A 24,443-nucleotide genomic window follows, 5' to 3' on the forward strand; every position below is an offset into this window, starting at 1 on the left:
AGTTATATGTACTGTATAATTAAGTAGTAAATTGAATCAAATTATATAAAGTATACATAGTAAATCGAATCAAGTTGATTCGATTTACTACTAGTACAGCATATATATGATAAATTGAATCAACATGTAAATAGCATAAATGGAGTCAATTGAATTTAATTTATATAGAAACATTTAGGATAGAGCGTATAACCAATTTTTGTTTAAGAAATCTGCGTAATTTTAAACTCTATTCATTTTAATAACATAAATTATCCAAATATTTATTGGCATTTCTAATAGTGAATAAAAGACCAATGAAACTTTGAATTGAGAAGAAAAGATTAAAAGAAAAATTAAAAGGAATAGTTTAAAAAATTAACCTAAATTTTTAGGCTCATTTTTTAGTTATGGATTTTCAAGTAGTGTTATGCATAGTTATGGAGATATATTGTCTATCCAATTAATATAGAGGTAATTTTTTTTAATTCCAAATTATAAATTAAAGGCTTATATTTGGATAGGGGTAGAAAACTGATGGTACGATTTGAGGCTTGTTGGATTCAAATTCGAGGGTTCATGATGCACGGAAACTTGTCTCTCAACAAATTTTCCTCGGCAAGTATACCAAATTGTCGTCAAGTAAAAACTCACAATAGAGTGAGATCGAATCCCACAGGGATTGATTGGTCAAGCAACTTTAGTTAGAGGAATGTTCTAGTTGAGCTAAGCAGAAATTGAATTGAGGAATTGCAGGAAATTAAATGGCGGGAAAGTAAATAACGGAAAATGTAAATGCTGGAAATAAATGGCAGAATGTAAATGGTATAAAGTAAATTGCAGAATCTTAAATGAGGATTTGGGGAGATGAGCAGAAAAGTAAATGGCAGAAATTAAAGAGAATGTGTAAGATCAGAAATGGGGAATTCATTGGGCTTAGGAGATGTTGCATTCTCTGGATCAAGTTCATTTTCATCTCTTCCTCAATCAATGCATTCATTGATCTCCTTGGCAACCCAATCTCTCTAAGCTTGAACAATTGCCCAATTCCTTGATTTAATTGCTCATGGGAAGAGATGAAGTTTGGTCACTGATTATACCACATGCATTCTCAAATCAAAGTGTTGGTAGGATTATATGTCACTATATCCATCCAAACCCCAATTTGGTCCAGCATGAGAAAGTATTTCTAGCATGATCTCCTCATTCCTCTTCCAAGGTTCTGAGGAGATCCAATTATGGAGAGCTTCTCTTCCAAGATAGCAAACCAATTGGATGAAGAACGAAGGCTTTCTAGTAAAATCAAGAGAAAATAAAGAAGAAGAATAATGAAAACTATTATTGATCCATCAAATTACAATAGAGCTCCCTAACCCAATGAAAAGGGGTTTAGTTGTTCATAGCTCTGGAAATGGAAAGCAAAAATGAAAAATACATTCTGAAATTATAAACTAGAAGTTGCAGAGTAAAATATACAGAGTATAGTTCTCAAGTTCCAGATCTCTCCTCTTTTTCAATTCAAAACTATCCCTATATATACTACTCTTCAGATCTTCTAGTTAGCTCTTCAAGTCTTGGATATGGGCCTTTGATCTTCAGTTGAAGCAGTTACAATCTCTAGTGGGCTCAGCTTTGCTTGCAATGAAAGTGTGAGTTAGGCATGATGGGAAGTTAGTTAGGACGTTAGTAGCGTTAACGTTAAGTGTAAAATTGGGTTCGAGAGCGTTAGTGATGATAACTTTGTCACTAACGTTCCAAACTAGTTGATCCACGTTAACTTCAACATTAGTGGTACTAATGTGACCACTAACATGGCCTCTTAGCCCTTCGCAAACGTTATTAGCACTCACCTTTACCAATGATGTTGCTTCTTATCCCTTTCTTCCACGTTAATGGTTCACGTTAGTGTAACTAACGTGGCCCTTAACGTGGGTATGCCCAAGCTTCGAGAGCGTTAGTGACACTCACCTTTGTCACTAACGTTTCAAAGTGCCCCTCTTTCCCACGTTAGTGTAACTAACGTGGGTATGCTTGCCATCTCCGATGTTAGTGACAAAGGTGAGTGTCACTAATGTTGGCCTATAATTCATTGCTCCTCGTTACCCTTCACGTTAGTGGTCTTAACGTGACCACTAACGTAGGCAATACAAGCTTGGCCTAGCGTTAGTGACAAAGGTGAGTGTCACTAACGCTTGCGACCTCTTCTTTACCTCACGTTAGAGTCCACGTTAATTGGATTAACGTGGCTCTTAACGTGCTTAGTGTGGCGTTAGTGGTGTTCACTTTCACCACTAACGTTGGAGCTCCCCCTTTCTTCCACGTTAGTTCCCACGTTAGTGTAACTAACGTGGCAACTAACGTAGGCTATGATGGCATTCGAGGGCGTTATTGGTGGTTAATTTTTCCACTAACGTTGCAAGCTTGCTCCATTTCCACGTTAGTGGTCACGTTAGTGAGACTAACGTGGCTCCTAACGTGGCTCTTCTTTGCTTCCTTTGTCCTGAAATCAAACAAACAAGGTGCATCAAAGCTTTGTTTCAAGTCATGAGATCATGCATCATCCATATTATCATTCAATTCATGCATAATTCTCATGAAATCATGTAAAGTTCACAATGTTTGCTTGAATCAAGATGTAAGTGTATATTTACCCCAAACTTGCTTATTTACTAAAAAAATGCATGAAACTATCCTAAAAGAGTAAAGAAAAAGGTCAGTGAAACTGGCCAAAATGCCCTGGCATCACAACACCAAACTTAAAGCTTGCTTGTCCCTAACAAGTACTAAAAGATAAGAATGATGAATGAAAACAAGAGAAGCAAGTTCTTATTATAGAAGTAAAGTTCTTGGTTTATGGGGTTTCATGCATAGCAACATAGGTTCATTCCTTTACTGGCTTCCAGGTCCTTACCCTGCTCTTGAATACTTGCTTGATTGCATCCTATGAGATCTTTATTCCTTGATTTCCCCCTTTCTTTCAGGGTTTATTGCATTTTTAGGCTAAGTGCTCTGTGAGGGGGCAACTCTTTTAAAATAAGCTTTCAGCCAACACTCCCAAACTAGTTGGTTCAATGTGCTAGGTGTTGAAACACCCCTAAGGACTTACTCCCTCAAGTCTCTCTCCCCCATACATGCACACCACAGACATATGGTTTATTATTTTCTTTCCTTGAGGCCTTGGTGTCTAGCACCTCTTTGGGTTACTAAGTGTTCTGTAGCAAGGTTGCTCTTGATAATGGATTTTCAGTTGATAATCCCGAGTTAGTTAACCCAAGTTAACAAGTGATGAAGCACTCCTGAGAACTTATTCATCCAAGCAGATCCTTGGCACAAGAATACCACAAACACATCCCTCAAGAATTAAACCCTTGGTGCCTAGCCTTATTTCTTATTCTTTCTCTTTCTTTTTCCAATTCTCACTGTTCTTTTTCTTTTTCTTATTGGGACCTTGTTATTTAACTAGTCTCATAGAATGTGCTTCAAGCATAGGATTCAGAACATGTAATTTCCTGTATTCCTTATTGGCGAACCAACTTAGCTAATCAATTACCACACCACAAACATTAAGAACTTACTCCACAAGATGAACCTCACTCTGGTTTTTCACAATATTTTCTTTTATTTAACTTAAAGGACAAGCATACAATTAAGCAGGATGAAAATGAAAGTAGGAAACTTAAGCTAGCACACATATGACAAAAGCAAAGAAATCTTAAAGACAGAATTGAAAATTCCTAAACTACTTATGGAAGCATGTTCTATTTCATACATGATTTTCCTTATTTAGACCTTGAAAGAAATAAAATGAAAAGGAACTCCGCCACCTTTTACTCATGTGGATGCACATGCTCTTTTTCTTGTTTGTCCTCTTTGTGTCCTTCTTGAGTGCTTGAGCTTTCATTTTCTTTGTGCTTTCCGACCAACTTTTTCCAGAAACCAGCATCTTCCATCTTCTTCTTCAATGTTTCCTTCTGTTGTTTCACCTTCCCTTCTTCTTGTTCGGTTAGGTCTTTTTGGACTGTATCATACCTTGGGATCGCAGAGTGCAAGTTATGCATATGCCCAGCCACATAGGTCAACTTGGCCTGAGTGTTTATGTTGAATTCTTCCCTGTGTAGTTGCCGTCCTTCATTAAGTACGCTGAACTCGTTGAATACTTTCATCTGAGCTAGTTGACATTGGTTGAGTTCTTGAAGGCGTTTATCTTGACGCTCTTGCCTTTCAGTCACTTGATTGATGGCTTGAGTGAGTTGGGAGTAGTGTTCGAAAGATAAAGGAATGAAATGAAAGGGCATTTGAATATGGAGGGGTATAGAGTGGGGGTCATTTATATAGGAAGATGATGGGTGATTGAAGGGTGTTGATTGATGGTAAGAACCAAGGGTGGACGGTTGGGGTTTGGCATGAAATGAGCGCAAGGATCACCACTTTTATGATGGGGTTGGTTCGGTTTCCAAGGGTGTCATTCTTCCAATGTTGCATGGCAACATTTTCCAATGCATTCCCTTTGAAGACATGTGTATAAACACCCCCCTTGTGAAGTGGCCGAACCCTCTTCTTCATTTGTCCCATCATTTCCCTTCAATCCTTCCTTTCATTTCTCCTACAGGATAAAAGGAATATAATTAATGAGTTTTGGATAGTGGCGGCAAGAATTAAAAGTGGAATAACTAATTTTTAAAATTTTTTTGTTTTTAACTAACTAAGTGCTATTCATGAATACAACCCAATTGACTGATTAATTGTTCATATATGCAACATTGGTGACACCAAACTTAGTTTGTGACCATGTAGTGTAAAAATAATTGATTTAGGCTCTAAGATGAACATGATATGTATATCCTCTTAGTGTGCCTTGAACACCAAACTTGTTGTTCACTATATGTTGCATATAAGGATTCATTTAAGTGTTTGTCAAAGTTGATTTGGAATTCATGAACCTTACTTTATTAACTACTTTAGACATCCTAAAAAGAAACTGAAAGGATATAAAACATATAAAACATGGGTTGCCTCCCATGAAGCGCTTCTTTAGCGTCATTAGCTTGACATTTTGCCTTTGTCAGGGTGGTTGGTAATGCTTCAAATCTTCCCCTCTCGCGGTGAATCTATCTCCGTTGACTTCATTAAAAACTTCCACATGTTCTAAGGAGAGAATTCTACTGATGGTGAAAACTTTAGGCAGCTGAGATGGAATGGTGGGTAGATGAGGTGGAATAGCTGGGAAATGAGCAGAGATTACTTTATCCCCTGGAGAGAAATCTTCTGTAGGGATCTTCTTGTTCCTCCATCCCCTTGGTGCCTTCTTCCTTGTTTCTTTTGATGTTCTCCTGCTCCTTGTGGCTTCTTTTCCCAGGGATATTTTGCTGCTGGTCTGATATGACTCTGGTGGGTTTAGCTCCTCTTGGGTTTCCTTTAGCTGTTGTGCTTTCTAATTGTATTGTTCGTCAACCAAAGGGATTCCCAGGGTTATTGTTTGTGCTTCAGTGCTTGTTTCTTCCACCAGTGCCTTATTGTGATCTCCCCTTGATTCCTTGTTTTCTTGATCTGCTTCTTGTGAGGGTTTGAAGACATTGAAGGTAAGTTGTTCATCATGTATCCTCAGTATTAGCTCTCCTCGCTCCACATCTATAAGTGCTCTGGCTGTGGCTAGGAATGGTCTTCCCAATATGATTGGATGGAGGTAACTCTCTTCCATTTCCAATATGAGAAAGTCTGTGAGAAGGAAGTAGTTCTCAACCTTTACCAACACGTTTTCAACCACTCCTACTGCTTATTTTTTGAGTTTTGTCAGCCAGTTTGATGACTACGTCTGTGGGCATTAGCTCATTTATCTGAAGCTTCTTCATGAGGGATAAAGGCATTAAGTTGATGCTTGCTCCCAGGTCACAGAGTCCTTTATCAATCACTGTTTCTCCTATAGCACAAGGGATATGAAAACTCCCTGGATCCTTCTTTTTTGTAGGCAACTCTGGTTGAATGAGAGCACTGCACTCCTTATTCATCACTATTGTTTGCCCTCCTTTGAGTGAACTTTTCTTGGTCAGCAGCTCTTTCATACATTTAATGTATAAGGGCATTTGTTGGAGAACCTTGATGAATGGTATGTTTACATGGAGGGATGCAAACATGTCGAGAAACTTTGAGTACATTCTCCTTTCTACACCACCCTTGAGTCTTTGGGGAAAAGGTGCATAAGGGTTCAGAATCTCCTTCTCCCTTAACTCCTTCTTCTGTGTGGAGTTGGGTTCTTGGTCACCCTCTTCTTGCTTCTCTATTGTAATATCTCGAGAATGTTCTAAAGGTTTGTTCAGTTCTTCCTCAATCCCCTTATCACTTATAGTGACGATCTTGCATTCTTCCCATCTTACTTTCTTTACTTCACCTCTCGAGTTTTTCTCTGTGTCACTTGGGAAGCTATCAGTAGGTTTGGGAATCTGCTGAGAGAGGTATCCCACTTGAGACTCCAGCCTCTTGATGGTGTCTCCCTGGTTTTTGATATTAGCTCGCACCTCATCCTTGAACACTTTGTTGTCTTGGATTTTCTTGCATATATTTTCAAGTAGAGTCTCAATTCTGGAGAGTCTATCATCGGATGGTGATGGTGGGTTGAGGTTGGAGGGGTGAGAAGGGCCATTTGGTTTTGATATGGATGTTGAGAGGTATTGTTGGGTGGGTGTTGATATGATCTCTGTGTGGAATGTTGGTGAGTTACATTGTTGTTGGGGTTGTGACGTCTTTGATCTTGGCCTTGATCTTGTTGATTTCCCCACCCAAAGTTTGGGTGGTTCTTTCAACCAGGATTATAAGTTTTGGAGTATGGATCATGGGTCTGCCTAGGTGAGTTCCCAATATAGTTGGCTTGTTCCTGGTCACCCTCGTCCTCTGCATTCACTCCTTCTTGAGCTGCTGATGAGGTAGTGACTGCTGTAACTTGGTTTCTTTCCATCTTCTTAGTAAGGTCAGCTAGCTGCTTGGTGATCATCTTGTTTTGAGCCAGCAGCGCGTCCATGTTGTTCAGCTCCATTACTCCTCGAGTATTGCCCTTTTCAGAAGCATAGAAGTAGTCATTCTCTGCTACAATTTCGATGACATCTATGGCTTCTTCAATAGTCTTCTTCTTGTTCAGAGATCTCCCGGATGAGTGGTCCACTTTCTTCTTTGATTCATAAGAAAGACCCTCATAGAAGATGTGCAACTGCACCCATTCATTGAACATGTCTGGCGGGCACCTTCTTGTTAAGTCCTTAAACCTCTCCCATGCTTCATAGAGAGTTTCACCATCTTGTTGCCTGAAGGTTTGTACCTCAGCTCTCAACCTGTTGATTCTTTGAGGAGGGTAGAATCTCGCCAAGAATTTGTTTACTACCTCTTTCCAGGTTGTTAAACTCTCCTTCGAAAAGGATTCCAGCCATTTAGATGCTTTATCCTTGAGTGAAAAGGGAAACAGAAGCAGTCTATAAGTGTCAGGGTGAACACCATTAGACTTCACAGTATCACATATCCTTAGGAAGGTGGTGAGGTGTTGATTGGGGTCTTCTTGGGCACTTCCTCCGAATGCACAGTTGTTCTGGACTAAGGTGAGGAGCTGGGGTTTTAGTTCAAAGTTATTGGCATGTATGGTTGGCTTTTGGATGCTACTTCCACAGTTTCCTGGGTTTGGATTGATGTAAGAGCCTAGAACTCTTCTCTCTTGCCCAGCATGGTTTACTGGGCCTTCCCTGGCATGGTTGTGAGCTTCTTCTTCATGATGGTTCTCCATATTCTCCTCCATGTCTGGTTCAAAATATTCTTCCTCTTCCTCAGCACCAACGACTCTCTTTCCTCTTGCTTCCCTCCTTAATCTAAGGAATGTCCTCTCAGGTTTAGAATCAAAGGAAGTTGAAGCCCCACTTCTTCTACCTGTCATGCAACCAACAAAGTAAAAAGCAAGAAGAAGATGAATGAAGAGATTACTCTTGTTAGAATAGATGTTAGTGTGAGTGATGCAATATATCAAACAGTTAGTGGGTTAGTGAACTGAATTGTAAACAATGAAGAAAACACAACAAGCGGGTAAAGGGTAAAGGAAAGAAAATAGCTAAAACTGAAAGTAAATCACTCAAATGGAATTAAACAAAACAAAAGAAAAATGCTCAATCTAGTTATCCTCCAACTTAATCGTTGTCGATACAAAATCAATCCCCGGCAACGGCGCCATAAACTTGATGCACGGAAACTTGTCTCTCAACAAATTTCCCTCGGCAAGTATACCAAATTATCGTCAAGTAAAAACTCACAATAGAGTGAGGTCGAATCCCACAGGGATTGATTGGTCAAGCAACTTTAGTTAGAGGAATGTTCTAGTTGAGCTAAGCAGAAATTGAATTGAGGAATTGCAGGAAATTAAATGGCGGGAAAGTAAATAACGGAAAATGTAAATGCTGGAAATAAATGGCAGAATGTAAATGGCATAAAGTAAATTGTAGAATCTTAAATGGGGATTTGGGGAGATGAGCAGAAAAGTAAATGACAGAAATTAAAGATAATGGGTAAGATCAGGAATAGGGGATTCATTGGGTTTAAGAGATGTTGCATTCTCCGGATCAAGTTCATTTTCATCTCTTCTTCAATCAATGCATTCATTGATCTCCTTGGCAATCTTAAGTGATTGGATTCAAATTCTTTGGAAACCAAATATCTCTAAGCTTGAACAATTAACCAATTCCTTGATTTAATTGCTCATGGGAAGAGATGAAGTTTGGTCACTGATTATACCACATGCATTCCCAAATCAAAGTGTTGGTAGGATTATATGTCACTATATCCATCTAAACCCCAATTCGGTCCAGCATGAGAAAGCATTTCTAGCATGATCTCCTCATTCCTCTTCCAAGGTTCCGAGGAGATCCAATTATGGAGAGCTTCTCTTCCAAGATAGCTAACCAATTGAATGAAGAACGAAAGCTTTCTAGTAAAATCAAGAGAAAAGAAAGAAGAAGAATAATGAAAACTATTATTGATCCATCAAATTACAACAGAGCTCCCTAACCGAATGAAAAGGGGTTTAGTTGTTCATAGCTCTGAAAATGGAAAGCAAAAATGAAAAATACATTATGAAATTATAAACTAGAAGTTGCAGAGTCAAATATACAGAGTATAGTTCTCAAGTTCCAGATCTCTCCTCTTTTTCAATTCAAAACTATCCCTATATATACTACTCTTCAGATCTTCTAGTTAGCTCTTCAAGTCTTGGATATGGGCCTTTGATCTTTAGTTGAAACAGTTACAGTCTCTAGTGGGCTCAGCTTTGCTTGCAAAGAAAGTGTGAGTTAGGCATGATGGGAAGTTAGTTAGGACGTTAGTGGCGTTAACGTTAAGTGTAAAATTGGATTCGAGAGCATTAGTGATGATAACTTTGTCACTAACGTTCCAAACTATTTGATCAACGTTAACTTCAACGTTAGTGGTACTAACGTGGCCTCTTAGCCCTTCGCAAACGTTATTGGCACTCACCTTTACCAATAACGTTGCTTCTTATCCCTTTCTTCCACGTTAATGGTCCACATTAATGTAACTAACGTGGCCCTTAACGTGGGTATGCCCAAGCTTCGAGAGCGTTAGTGACACTCACCTTTGTCACTAACGTTTCAAAGTGCCCCTCTTTCCCACGTTAGTTCTCCACGTTAGTATAACTAACGTGGGTATGCTTGCCATCTCCAACGTTAGTGACAAAGGTGAGTGTCACTAACGTTGGCCTATAAATTATAATTCATTGCTCCTCGTTACCCTTCACGTTAGTGGTCTTAACGTGACCACTAACGTAGGCAATACAAGCTTGGCCTAGCGTTAGTGACAAAGGTAAGTGTCACTAACGCTTGCGACCTCTTCTTTACCTCACGTTAGAGTCCACGTTAATTGGATTAACGTGGCTCTTAACGTGCTTAGTGTGGCGTTAGTGGTGTTCACTTTCACCACTAACGTTGGAGCTCCCCCTTTCTTCCACGTTAGTTCCCACGTTAGTGTAACTAACGTGGCAACTAACGTAGGCTATGATGGCATTCGAGGGCGTTATTGGTGGTAAATTTTTCCACTAACGTTGCAAGCTTGCTCCCTTTTCACGTTAATGGTCATGTTAGTGAGACTAACGTGGCTCTTCTTTGCTTCCTTTGTCCTGAAATCAAACAAACAAGGTGCATCAAAGCTTTGTTTCAAGTCATGAGATCATTCATCATCCATATTATCATTCAATTAATGCATAATTTTCATGAAATCATGTAAAGTTCACAATGTTTGCTTGAATCAAGATGTAAGTGTATATTTACCCAAAACTTGCTTATTTACTAAGAAAATGCATGAAACTATCCTAAAAGAGTAAAGAAAAAGGTCAGTGAAACTGGCCAAAATGCCCTGGCATCAGTTCATAAATTAGAGCCTCTGATTTGTGTGTGTCAAAATTTCTTTTTTACTTGGAGCAAATCGGTGGGTTAGTTTTGAGGAAAAAAAAAATCAAAAAACCTAACTCGATGCGTCAATTTTGTAAATTAAAAAAAATTAATTTATGAAAATTCAAATCTAAGGGTTATTTATAATATATATATATATATATACACACTCCGCCAAACACTTGCGCAAATTTTATCTTCTTCAACTTGTCTTCTTCTTCTTCTTCATCGTTCTTTACTGATTTCACTTTGTTCCTTCTTTACTTTTGTCAACATGAACATTTGTTGAGAAGAGAGACATTATTTTAAAAAAATAGAGGATAGAATTATATTAAAATTACAAACACCTTAGGAAGTAAAATTTATATAAGAAAATCTATGTGATTATATTGTTCCTTTTACATTACTATTTGAAGAACTAAAAAATGTTATTTGTGAAAGAATAGATCCACATATATCAAAGACAGTATCAAGAATTTTGTATCGGCATCCTGTATTAGTGTTTGGTGGGTTCGTTCATTTTCAAATGAATTATGTTACCTATGAAGTGAGCATGCAAGAGATGTTTTCAGCCTATTACGAAACTCGATCACAAGTGTCATTTATCGAGCTATACATTGAGTTCCAAAAATCTGAAACCGATCGAAATATTGAATGGAAAGATTACAATAGTGACAGTGAAGATGAGTTCGAAAGCAATTATGAGGTTGTTGATCCAAATGAAGACGATAATGAAGGTGATGACACCATAGGGACAGATGTGATAGAAATGGCAAATACACTAGTAAACCAGCATCCATTCGAAGAGCCATCTTTTATGCATGTATTAGATCTGGAGAATATGCATGCACCAAAATTTTCTCAATACTTGAATGCAGGTATGTAGTTTAGATAATTATATATTAGATTTATAATATAAACAATGAAATTTGGCGTAACATAGTATGATTATTATTAGGTTCTTTATACAATTAGTGCTATCTAACTATATTTGTAGAATAAAAATAAAATTACTGTTATTTCTTTAGATATCGATTATTATTAGGTTCTTTATACAGTATTTCTCAAGATCATTCAAAGTTGGATTTCATGACAATTGCAGAAGTAATTAAATCATTGGTAGAGGCTGACCCATTCATAAAGGTAAAATCTGTCATTGCTGAAGTTCAGTCAAAGTTTAATTACACCATAAATTATCACAAAGTATGGTTGGCAAAGCAGAAGTCAGTAGAAAAAATTTTCGGAGATTGGGAAGCTTCCTATGAATGTTTGGCTAGATGGTTTGAAGTCATGTGTCACATGGAGCCATCAGTAGCTGTCTACCTTAAAATCATGCCTACATACCAGGGGGATGACTTGGTTCCTGATATTTGAGTGTTACATCGGGTCTTTTGAAGTTATTGTCCTTGCATTAGAGCATTCAGGCACTGCGAACCAGTTGTACAGGTAGACGAGACTCATTTATGTAGAAAATATAAGGGTTGTCTATTGGTGGCAGTTTCACAGGATGAAAACAACAATATAGTGCCTATTACATTTGTCATTGTCAAGGGAGAAACTTCTGATGTGTGACATTATTTTCTTAGTAATCTGCGCAACATGTGGTGACATGGGATGGTATGGGCCTTATCTCTGATTGACGAGATTCTATTAGCTCAGTCGTGGCTTGCAGTAATGAAGTTTTGTTGTAAACTCCGGTTAATTAATAAATAATTAATTAATAGATTAATTATGAGCCAAAGAGATTAGAAAATCATATTTTATAGTTCAAAAAAGTAAAAATATTTAGGATACAAATTAAAATACTAATTTAAAATATTTTGACTCAAAATTAGGCCAACGGGCTAAAACAAGTGAACCGAGTTCAAGTGGAGCCAAGCCCACATATACATAACACTCCAAACTCACCAATTTCAGCATCCCTTCCCCCTTCCTTAGAGAACACCGTGAAGAAGAGAGAAAAGAGAAAACCTAAGTTACACTATTCACTTTCAATTTTAATTGATCATAACTTTTGATCTGGAACTCTGATTGACGAGCCGTTTATGGCCACGCGTTCGTCTCAGAATCTTCTTCAAATCTATTCAAATAATATAGTAAAAAACTTGAAATTTATCACCCAGATCTTCCTTCTATCCAATTCTATGATTTTGGTTTGGGGTATTAAGAAATTTTGTAATTTTTATGGTTTAAGGGTGATCTAGTATGAGCTATTGTTGAATTTCATCCATATGATCAGTGAGTAAAGGTGAGGAACTCTTATCCTCTTTGAATTTTTCAATTTCATGAAGGTTAGGTATTGAGGATTGTGATTATGTATGAAATTGGTGAAATATTAGATTGAATAGCTTGATTGGAACTTACTTGGCGTGGTTTGGTGCATAGTTGAGTTGCAGAATCAAAGTGGTGAGGCTTTGACAGACGTTGGGTTTGCCAGAAGAAATTCAAGTTGGGGAAAAACCATCGTCATTGAGGTACGGGTTTTAGTTTCAAGTAGGCATTATGTAAAATTATATGATTGCATTGGCTAATTGCCCCTAGGATAGGATTGAATGAATTTGGATGTTGTTGTGATTAGTTGAGTATATATGTGTATAGATATGTATGACTTGATTTTATGGAATTAGATATAGTTGGTGAGATATGATAAATGAATTGGAATTAGTTTGGGTAGGTTTGGTGTGTTTGGAATAGTTAAAAGTGAATGATTAAATATTTGGAAGGGTTAGAAATGGCAAGTAAGTGGTTTGAATTGAATGGAATTGAGAAATTGGTCAAAATGCGTGTTTAGGTAAATTTGGTAAAAAAATAGAATTTTAACCAACTTTGACGGGCCATAATTTGGCGCTCAAAGTTTGAAATTAGGTAAAAATTGTCTTAAATTAAAAACGGAGTTTTGTAGAAAAAAAAGTTATGAGAGTTTAAAGTTGGGTACAAAAATTTGAAATATGAGATGTTGCAGAAAATCAGAAATTATAGTATGTGTGCCCACGCACACTATCATGCGCACATACAGACCAAAACGAGTGTCAACGATCATGCGTACGCATAAGGATGACGCATATGGATGAATGGGATTTTACAATTTGTGCGAACGCACAACTGGTCATGCGTACACACAAGCTGGGAAACGTTTCTGATGCGTGCGTACGCACAGTATGATGCATACACACGATGCCCTGTTTTCATATTAAAACCCTATTTTTAACTATTTAGGCTTCCCGACAAGCTTGTGAACTTCTGTAACCCCTGTTTAAGGTCTAATAGCTAGATTTTAGGGTTTGGAATAAGTGCGAACATGTTGTTAGAGTTAAATTGATATGAGTTGATATTGTTGAATGAGATGATGAGGATGGAGATGATGTTCATATGTATAACTATGAATGTTTGAGATGTAGATGTATGATTGATGACGATAATGATTATGATGAATTGTGATTAAAGATCCAAATGATATATGAATTAAAATATCTGAGTCATCAGTCTCCCTAGGTAGATGCAGTGGTTCGCTCCCACTGGTTCCATGTTGAGATTTGAGATTCTGTTGACCTTCCATCGCAAGATGTAGCCGGACACTTATACCTTTTCAGATGATTTTTCCAATGCTATTGATAAACAAATATGAATAAGAGTATGAGCTTGGGGATGCGCGCACGCAGGGACTGTCTAGGGTTTGCTATTGGACATGTGGAGTTTGGATGTATAACCGACAGATGAGCTCATTGGCCATAGGACAGACATGCATTATTTGCATTTTTATGTTTTGATTGAGTGTGTACCTTGTGTTTTGGTTTGCCTTATTGATTGACTGTATCTATATGCTACTTGACTTAAATGCTTTATCTGTTTTCTTTACTTGTGTATTCTTTGTATTGCTTTGTTTGTGTTTGAAATTTGAGGGATCTCTTATATTGGTGGAGGTGACGCTGAGGGTTGTTCCTAAAGTGGTGTTTGGGAGGTTTGCAAAAAACTGTGAATGAAGAGATAGACTAGAATTCCTTAAGTAGCTTGCCATTTTTCTGGTTTAGTAAGAACTCTAGGTTTGGATCTGGGTCATCGGAGTTTAGGATTGTCTAATGGGTTCGTGTAACATTTACATTATCTCTATTTAAAACTTTTACCTTACTGGAAACCTTTTGGTTCTCACCCGTCTCGAAAATTTGTTGTTTTTCAGATACAAGGCGTGATGCACCTCGCTGAGCGTGCTGGATGCTCTTTTGGAAGCAAAGCTTTACTTTTGGAAAATTGCATTTTGTACTTAGTTTATATATATGTATATATATTCTCCACTTTTGCATATTAACTTGTATTGTCCCTCTTAGAAGTTGATTGGAGAAAACAGGATTTGCATTAATCTTTTACTTATGTTTTGGCAATTTCTATTTTGTTTTGCTTACCCCTTTATTCAAAGCTCCTAACTCTTAGGTATTGTACTTTTCACTTCCTATCTATTTCTTTCGTTAGACAAATCGACCACAGAATGGTCGATGTGTCTAACGGAAGAAATAGACAAGGGTCAATTTGTCTAACGAAAGGGTCGATGTAGCTAACGGAAGAAATAAATAGGAGCCGATTTATCATTTTTTTAAACGTTGAGAGGCGGCTTATCAATTTTTAAAAAAGACAGAGCCAAAAAAGATATTTACTCAATATTATTATAGTCCTAATATGAAAATTAAAAAGCAAAATTTTTAAAATAGTCAATGTAAATTTAATATTTGAGTAAGAATCTATTTTTTATAAATACAAGATAAATTTTATTGTTTTATAGATAATTTTATTAATATTTTCAATTTTTATGGTAAAAAAAAAGTAATTTATTATCTATAATTTACCTCCACTCTCCTTCTGGTTCTGGCAGTAGAACAGTACTGATCTGAATATCTGATGCTCTGCATAGGACTCGTGCACACTGGTGCATGATCCTTTCTTTTGTGCAGACACGAAAGATGAACTTCGGGATTTGGATACTTGAATGTCAAGCATATGTATCATCGTTGCTCTAAAGCAAGGGTATTATTGTTATTTGACATGCAAACAATTATTTACCAGCTGTGATGACCAGTAAGCAGTTCCCAGACCCTACTTTCTTCGTACATATATATTTTGGCATGAAGTTTTTAAAAATTACAACCACATTAAATTACACATACAAAAAAAGAAACATATTTTTGTTAGTGTGCTGTATTTAAATAGAATTTTTCTAGGTTATTATATGAGTAAACTATTTGATGTCTATAAGTTTGCATTTATCAAAATAATTCTTATAACTGAAAAATATAAGTTAAATTAGTTTTTTTTTTAGTTTCTTAAGAAACTAATTTAACTTATGTTAAATAATTAATTTAACACATTTAATTTGTAAAAAACCTTAGACTAAAATAATTCATGACTTCTCTTGTGATGTTTAGAGCAAGCATTAGTCCAATTCTTTTCTTTCTCCCTCTCCTTAGTTTAAGTTGCATTGGAAAATGAAAATGATTTTTGCACATGAACATGTATCTTCTTTGATTAATATACTTTGAACATGAAAACGTTGAGAGACACAAAGGAGACACAACACGTTAATGCACTGATACAGTGATATATTTTACAGTCGAGTTTCAAAATTTTAAAATAAAAAACAACAGACAGTATTTTGTCATGTTCCATTCAGCTGTTCTCTCATCACTCTCTCTCTCTCTCTATCAAATGATGCCCTACAATCTGTACCCTACAACTAAGCAAAGGCTTTCATTCATTTGTCAGTTTTCTTTTCTGTTCAAAGCCTTATTGACTGAGTGAGTGATGACCTAGCTAGCGAGCTTAGGATCCCCCAACAAAACTCGTTCCCGTCTCTCATTCACGCACTCCACTTTCAATGTCCACATTTCATAGTTGACTGCATTCGTTGAAACTAGAAAGCCAAGAAGAAAACCACAATGGCCATAGAGAACCCCACCCATACCCCAATGCACCACAAGTAGCTTCAAGAATCAAAATACAGCACCCGAAACCGGATCACATCATCTATCTCCATTCTCCTCTCATCATTTTATTCCAAATCTATGAAGCTCTCTTCAAAATCCATTCTCAGCCCAAGCCATAGCAAAGACGCACCTCACTTAACGAGAAAGCTAGCAAGCAGGGGCAGCACAAAAGGTGGTGGCGGCGGCAGCCAGGCCTCACCGAACCCAGCGATGTTCCGATCCGGTGGTAGAAAGCGAGGACCGGGATACGTAAACCCCGAAGGTCACATGCATTGGACAAGTGAGAGTGTTGAAACAGGGGAAGAAGATGAGAGGGAGATCTAAGAGAAGAGGAGGCGGAGGAGGAGAAGCGAGCTTCAGGAGCAGAGGCGAACAAAGCTTTCACGGTGGAGATCTCAACCGACAGAAATCACAAAGAAGCCAGAGCTTACAGCAGGAGTGTTTGTCTCAACGGAACCAACGATGGGTTCATGTTCCTTCAGCAATATGCGAAGCTCTGAGAGCGTTTGGTTCTGAATTCAGCTGCTTCTTCAGTTGCAGGTCTTCTTGCGGAAGGGAAAAACATTCGGCCAAGGCAGAAGAAGAAGGGACAGCAGTTGGAAGTTGGCTGGTGACTCTTCAAGAAGGGAGTGATCCCCATAAGGGAAGGGAGATTGAACTTATAATGGGAGGTAGTGAAGAAGATGAAACCCAAGGAGACAACAATAACAGCCCTGAGAGAAGCAACAGAAGGAGGAGGCACGTGTTTGAAGACATTGACATCGATATAGACAATCTCAAGAGTGAGGAGGAAGAGAAAGCTAGAGTTAGCATATGCATCCCTCCAAAGAATGCTCTGTTGTTGATGAGGTGCAGATCTGACCCTGTCAAAATGGCTGCCCTCGCTAACAGGTTTTGGGAGCCAAGTGTTCAGGCAACACAAGAAGATAGAGAAGCTGAAGAGGCCCAAGTGCAAATGGAAGAGGACTCTAACAAGGAAGTGGAAAACAATTACAATGTTGCGATTCATGATGAGAGTGGAAAAAGTACACTTGCTTTTGTTAGTAAAGAAGAAACAGAGGCAGCAAATAATGAAGGCAATCAAGTGGTTATCGAAGAAGCGAAAGGAGATGTTGAAAAAGAAGAGGAAGCTATTGGAGAAGTGACTAATTATGGTGAGGAAAACGACGTCGCACAGAGATCTGAGCTTTCTTCAACTACTGCACACTCTGCACCTTCAGTGAAAATGACTTCAGAGGAGAAACCCATGGAAGAAGAAAATAGGTCAAAGGAGAGAGAAAGTGGAGCATTACCAGAATGCTTGCTTTTGATGATGTGCGAACCGAAGCTGTCAATGGAGGTTTCCAGGGAGACGTGGATCTGCACCGCCGACTTCGTACGGTGGCTGCCGCCGAGGCCAGCGGCGAAATCCAGTGGAGGAGATCGTCAACACAAGAAGCGGATGGCCGCCGTGGACAACAAGCCGCCGCCTCCGCCGACGGCGGCTGTTCAGCCGCAGCAGGTGCAACCGGGGAGGTCATCGTTCTCGTTTCCGGCCGCCGCCGTGGCGTCGGCGGTAGGGACAAATGCAGGAGAAGGTTCGGCTCTAAAGCGGTGCAAGTCGGAGCCGAGAAGGTCAGCGGCTAAGCTAGCTCCGGAAGCGTGTTCATGGAACAATAGGAAGCTGACGGAGCCACCTCCTCCGGCACCGGTTGGAGTTGGCGGCGCAGCGGGGGTTGGATTTTGATCTCAATTTTTTCTTTTCCTTTGATTTCTTTTCTTTTCTTTTCTTTTCTTTTTCCAATCTCTCTACGTCAACAAAATAATGTAATTGTTATGCTCTGTATATTATTGCAAAACTTTCTCTCTTCTCCTTTCTCTGCCATTTTTGTCATTCTGTGATTTTTGTAATTTTTTTTTCCACCTCCTTCCTAAGAATATTGCTTTTCAAATCATTCGCCAAAAACCATGGAGATAGAACCACGACACCAAATTCTGTCTCTCTTTTGCTAATTTATTGAATATTGTAGTTTTTTTTACCTGGGCTTTATTGGTACTCAGTTTACTTAGGGTGATAGATATTATGATGGGAAACTAATGAGGGAAAGGTTGGATTGGAGGATTAGTCTCTAGAGAATGGATAAGTACTCATTCAAATGCCACTGTCTATCACTTAGAGAGTGAGTGTTAGCTACCCGGAGGTGGTGTACTGGTGTGACCTGAGAGATGGTGTTAGAGGATGTTAATAAAATTGTCACAGAAGTTTGGTCACAACAGACTGAAGGTTCAATAATGTACAGAATACAGTACTTTTTATAGTAATTTTAAAATATTTAAAATTTTTTAATTTTATATTTTTAAATTTAAGATTAATTATTTATTTATTTTAGTAATTAAGCAATATTTTTAGACACCATAATAAACACAAAAAGAAAAACTACGTTTACCAAATGAGGGTTTAGTTCTAGCTTCTAATGATGCTCTGTGCTGAATTGAACGAATCATTTTAAGGTTATAGTGTTGTGCTCTATGCTGAACTGAACGAATCATTTCAAGGCTATAGTGCTGACGAAGAATATTCAAAAATTAAATCCATGACGAAATGGTTATATCTTGGGGACAAGAATTCGACTTTCGTTCTTGCATGAAAAGTGTAGCCAGCATTGCAACGCTTTTTAATTTACATATGGCGCTAGAGTACGTGCTGGACTCCATTATGGGGAAGGGGTGTGCTTAACATGTTTGTGGTGTTAGGAGGGAACAACTCGGACCCTGCGAGTTGACACTATCCACACGGACAGTCCGATTTCATTCACCATGTGATTTCAGCTCTCAGTTCACCAAAACAATTTCTATCTGTACTCAAAACGGAGGGTCCGAGTTCTTTTCAAAATCAAAGCATGGAACTCGGACCATGCGACTTGTACTACATTGCATATTAAAAACCACATTAAGGTAATACGGAGGGTCCGATTTATAGCACCCCAAATTTTATTTCTCATTAGCATACAAATCGGACCGTGCGATTTGATAGGCAAAATTTATAAACAAAGAAAACGCACGGTCCGAGTTCTTCTCTGTGACACTGACAAAAAGCTGTCCCACATATACATCTAGTCCCCATGCTTCCATATCCAAGAAAAGCACATGTATAGGTTCCATTTCGATAAAATTGAGCCGCATTGCAAACGAAACAGAATATGAAAACTAGACTATGGAAATGGAGGCTGGACATCGTAATTAAGGGCTACATGCTAAACTTTTATAGAATTTTCACATCAGCAAATCCTCGATTTATGCATCTGATATATTCTAGAAGGTAGGGTTGTACATGGTCCGGCTCAACTCGAAGACCTGGCCCGACCCCGAACACTTTAGGGGCTAATTTAGTATGATTTTATTGGGTCTAGGGCCGGGTAAGGGTCTCAAAAATAGACCCAATCATTATTTCGGGTCGGGTCCGGGCCATAGCTCGGGTCACCCGAACTCGGCCCAGTGTCCCGGTTATCATACACAATTAATATTTTGTGTTATTAGTGATGGATGATGGCTATTCTTATGTGGAATTTAAATATTGTAAACCTTAATATTTTGTGTTATTAGTCATTATAAGATTATAAGTTAATTATGTTTAAAATGCATAAGACTTTAGACTAATGCATAATATTGTGTTATTTGTATTGATTTAAATATTTGGTGTTATTAGACAATATTAATATTGATTATGGTTATGCTTTAATTTTAGAGAAGGGTTGGTTCTTGTTATATTTTTTTAAGTGAATTTTACTATGTGAATTGTGAAATAATGGTTGGAGATTAGGTGATTTTTACATGCTAAAGACCCGGTTTTCTCCCGGTTTTTACCGGGTTTTCACCCGGCCCGAAAGTGCATAGGTTTCGTCGGATCTAGGATCGGGTTAGGGTCTAAAAATTAGGCCCGGTCTATATTTTGGGTCGGGTCTGGGTCAAGCTAAAACCCGGTGTGGCCCAGCCCATGTACACCCCTACTAGAAGGGAAACTTTAGGTAACCGATGACTTATCTGACCAACATGAACAACGGGCCTTAAAAGTGACACATTTTAATTAAAAGACCCTCCACCTTATTTTTCTCCCAAATCCCAATTTTAACCATCCCAACTTTTACCAATCCTAAATAGCTACCCCTTTTTGACCTAGCAGTCAAACCATTTCCCCCACCCCCAAAATTGTACGTGAATTCACTGAGAAGAGTAATCACCGCCATAGATCTTCTGCAACGTGAACAGTCATTTCTCCTTCAGTCGTCACGCATCTCCGCTGCTGGCGTCATCCATGGCGCCTTCCTCGAGCAGCCATCGAGCAATCTTCGTCGTGTAGGAGACACCCCATTCCCACCTGCGTTCCTCGCACTGGGTCCCTCGCCCATCGCTGCCCGCATCCCGGCTGAAGGCCTGGTCCTGCTGGTGTTCCGTCTCCCTGTTCGCAGCGTTCTTAGGTCAATGAAAGGCTATCTGTATTTTTACTTATTAGATATTCACAAAAGTGTTTAGTTATCCTACCTTTGTTTCAAATGTGAATTGTTATTCAATTTACACGTTATGTATGTTTGATTTTGTAAAAATATGGTTTACGTGGTTTCATTTGTTTAGTTTCAGAATAATCTGCAACCCAAATTGTAATGTGGCAACACCTATCTGTATATATATTTTTCGAGCTGGGCCGGGTTTGTTTGTTAGATTTTTATTCACAGCTGAAACTATAATATGCTTTTTCTACACATGAGTACTTGCTTATTTTGTTAACTCTTGATTCTTGTCATACATGATTGCTTCTTGTCCAGAATATTGTTCTGTGGAGCTGCCGTCAAGTAACTATGAGTGGTCTTTTTGCCTTAGTTGATAAATACTCCAAGTTGAAATCAATGAATATATGGGGAACAAGAGTTCCTGTGGACAGCCTTAAAAACTTGCTTATTACAAGTCCAACTATTCAAATTAAATTGTAAAATTGGGGAGTGCTCTAAAAAATCGATGCCTAAGTGCTGATTCTTAATTTATTAGTGTTATCACTACTATTTTATGTACAGAATGTAACCTTATATTCTTAAGTGTAATTTACCCAAAAAGATGAATATGTCAAATTCTATTTATGTATAGGAAACATCATCTTGTAATTTATTTATTTTCTTTTATTGACCTTTTCTATTGTTGTAAATGTTGAATTCGCAATAAATAATATAAACCATAAGAAATGATTGGTCTACTTACATGGTTTACATATTAAACATTGTATATGATAATATGAATGCCGAAGTGAGGAACTCTGGTATGACAAGTTAGCCCATTGGATGAAGTTATCTCATATAGGAAACTAAGATCACATGGTATTTTGCTTTTCTATGTTTGGTGATAAGTATGAAGAAATAACATAGGTTCTGGGAGATTTGTGCTTTCATTAGTTTCATATTTCACATTACTAAGTTTCAGGGTGTGAATTCCCCAAGTTATTTATTATGTCGCGTTCATGATGATGTCAACTACACTATTTAATTAAATAATGAACAAATAATGATCACATGATATCTAATCCCATATCATGATTAGATTAAAATACTCGTAACTAATCACACCACCACACCCAAACTATTTAGAATAACCATATGGATAACTATAGAAATAATCATTCACTACCCTATTGAATCGAACATCTAGATTATAATACTTGGAACTAATCAAACACACTACACCCAGACTATTCAAAATAAGCATCTGGGTACCAATAGAAATAACCATCCGCTATTCTATTGAATCGAACATCCAGATTAAAATACTTATAACTAATCACACACATTACACCTAGACTATTCGAAATAACCATTTGGGTACCAATAGAAATAATCATACGCTACCCTAATGAATCGAACATCCAGATTAAAATACTTGTAACTAATTAAACACAATACACCCAGCCTATTCAAAATAACCATCTGCATACCAGAAGAAATAACCATCCGCTACCTTGATGAAGCGAACATCCAGAACAAAATACTTGTAACTAATTATACACACCACACCAAGGCCATTACAAAATAACCATCTGCGTACCAATAGAAATAACCATCAACTATCCTATTGAATCGAACATCCAGATTAAAATACTTGTAACTAATTATACATGCCACACCAAGGTCATTACAAAATAACTATCTGGTTACCTAGCGAATTCAACATTTAGAGCCTCTCAAACGGTAACTGGTTAAACCAAAAGCAATCAAACAAACACAAAATATCAGTTTCATATAAATCTGCCCATTAATAACTCATACTACAAAATAACCATCCACTTTAGAATGGAAATAACCATCCGTAATTATAGTTAAATGAACATCCGCCTTCGTTTAAATGGCTTAAAGTATAATACATAATGTATCTCAATCCCTATGCAACTTGTTGTTATTGAGCTCTCCCACATCATTCAACACCCTCATTGATAAATGGACGAGTCCCAATGCCAGTTGACCAGACAGCCATTCCATATGGCATTGTAGTGATTTCTCCTCCATTTTTCATTTCTTTAGTTAAAATTTATTTATCAGATACCTTCACAACCATGGATCCAGTTTTTAAATCAATGCCATCTCTTCGGAACTTGTCCTCGACAAAAGAAGTGATTCTTTTGTCAAACATGAAAAATAAGCAAAATCACACATCACCTTTGACGAAAGTCTTATGGTCAGATTAGGTATTTAACAATTAATACAACTACTTTATAACTTTTATGAGCATTGCCTACTGTACATGAAAGAAACCTACCATTATTAAGGAACAAGAACCATTCTCATTGTCTACCATAATGTCTGATTGATTACTTGGACGAACTTCGGCGGGAGCCAATGATGAAGCCGGCTCCTTTGCCTTTACATTGCATCCTGATAAAGAAAAATCAAAATACAACTCAGAAAAAATAGATAATTGGCATAAAAGCAAGAGAGGGATTAATTAAAATTCAAATTAGAGCCAAGAAAGCAAATAAATATTTAATTGGGGAAACATTTAAAGATGTGATAAACTTGATGAAAATCAAGTTGAATTGCTCAAAAAAATCAAAGAACAAGTGACTATGTATGTGATCATTCATATTTAAAACATACATGAATAGGTAGTTTCATTCAATTCTCTTAACTAAACATGATATGCAATTCTTAAATTACACCAATCACATGATCAAACTTGAAATTTTAAACCAATTTAGTGTTCAAACAAAAATAATAATTAAGTGCCTTGTCAAATTCAATCCAAACATCATTAAAAATAGCATAAAACTGCACAATTCTGAATTATAATGCCTAAAGAGAACAAAATTTAAGACAAATACTGACCAAACATAAGAATTAAACAAAAAGTTTTACTCAGGCATTTCATTGAGCATATGGTGTGCACAATATGTAAACAGGAATTTTGAACTCAATTTAAGCAGCAATCAACCCAGAAAATTCAGCGATCAAATATTTTGTAATCCAGAAAGTATCAATCCATTAATCTAAGCCTAATCTAAACAATAAAATCAAAATTAAAAAGCAGTTAAAATAAATAAACAAAAAAACACATGGGCAGGGGGAAGCATGGAACCTGCGTTGGTGAAAGGAGAAGAATGGAAAGAGAGGGGTAGCAGATGCATGGTTGCAGCGGCACAGAGCTCCGCCGCTGCTGGGGTTGCACCAGGGTTTCTCGCCGGAATTGGGCTTTGCACAGAGAACAGGGGTAGCATACAGGGGATTCAGGAGAAATGGAGAAAGAGGGAAGAAAAAGAGAACAGAGGGAAGAGAGAGGGGGTAGGCGACGGTGGTAATAACGGCGGTGGTGTCGGATGGAGGGTTGGGGCTGGGTTGTGGTCTCAGGGTGTGCTGGGTTGAGAGTAAAGAAGAGAAAAAGGTTCAGCGAGAGGAAGATAAGATGAGAGGCTAGTTGCAGAGCCTCAATTCACCAATGTGAAAAATGTCTATCTTTATTTTGTGTCTTTATCATATATTCTAATTTTTTTTATCAAGTTTAAAGTTTTTATATTAAGATTATCTTAGTTTGGTCTCGATTTTTTCATGATTTTTAAAGTGTA

The 24,443-nt window shown here is 37.7% G+C and overlaps 1 protein-coding gene and 1 non-coding gene across 2 annotated transcripts; both read left to right on the plus strand.

The window, feature by feature from the left end:
* Positions 1–7,196: 7,196 nt before the first annotated feature.
* Positions 7,197–7,300, plus strand: LOC112739204 (small nucleolar RNA R71). The gene has a single exon (XR_003170141.1). It is a non-coding gene; the product is annotated as a small nucleolar RNA R71 (small nucleolar RNA).
* Positions 7,301–15,899: 8,599 nt separating this feature from the next.
* Positions 15,900–18,236, plus strand: LOC112733442 (uncharacterized). The gene has a single exon (XM_025782391.2). The coding sequence runs from the start codon at positions 16,680–16,682 to the stop codon at positions 18,096–18,098; it is 1,419 nt and encodes a 472-aa protein (XP_025638176.2). The 5' UTR covers positions 15,900–16,679; the 3' UTR covers positions 18,099–18,236.
* Positions 18,237–24,443: the final 6,207 nt, after the last annotated feature.

Source organism: Arachis hypogaea, chromosome 13 (genome assembly GCF_003086295.3).
Source record: "Arachis hypogaea cultivar Tifrunner chromosome 13, arahy.Tifrunner.gnm2.J5K5, whole genome shotgun sequence".
Taxonomy (NCBI): Eukaryota; Viridiplantae; Streptophyta; class Magnoliopsida; order Fabales; family Fabaceae; genus Arachis; species Arachis hypogaea.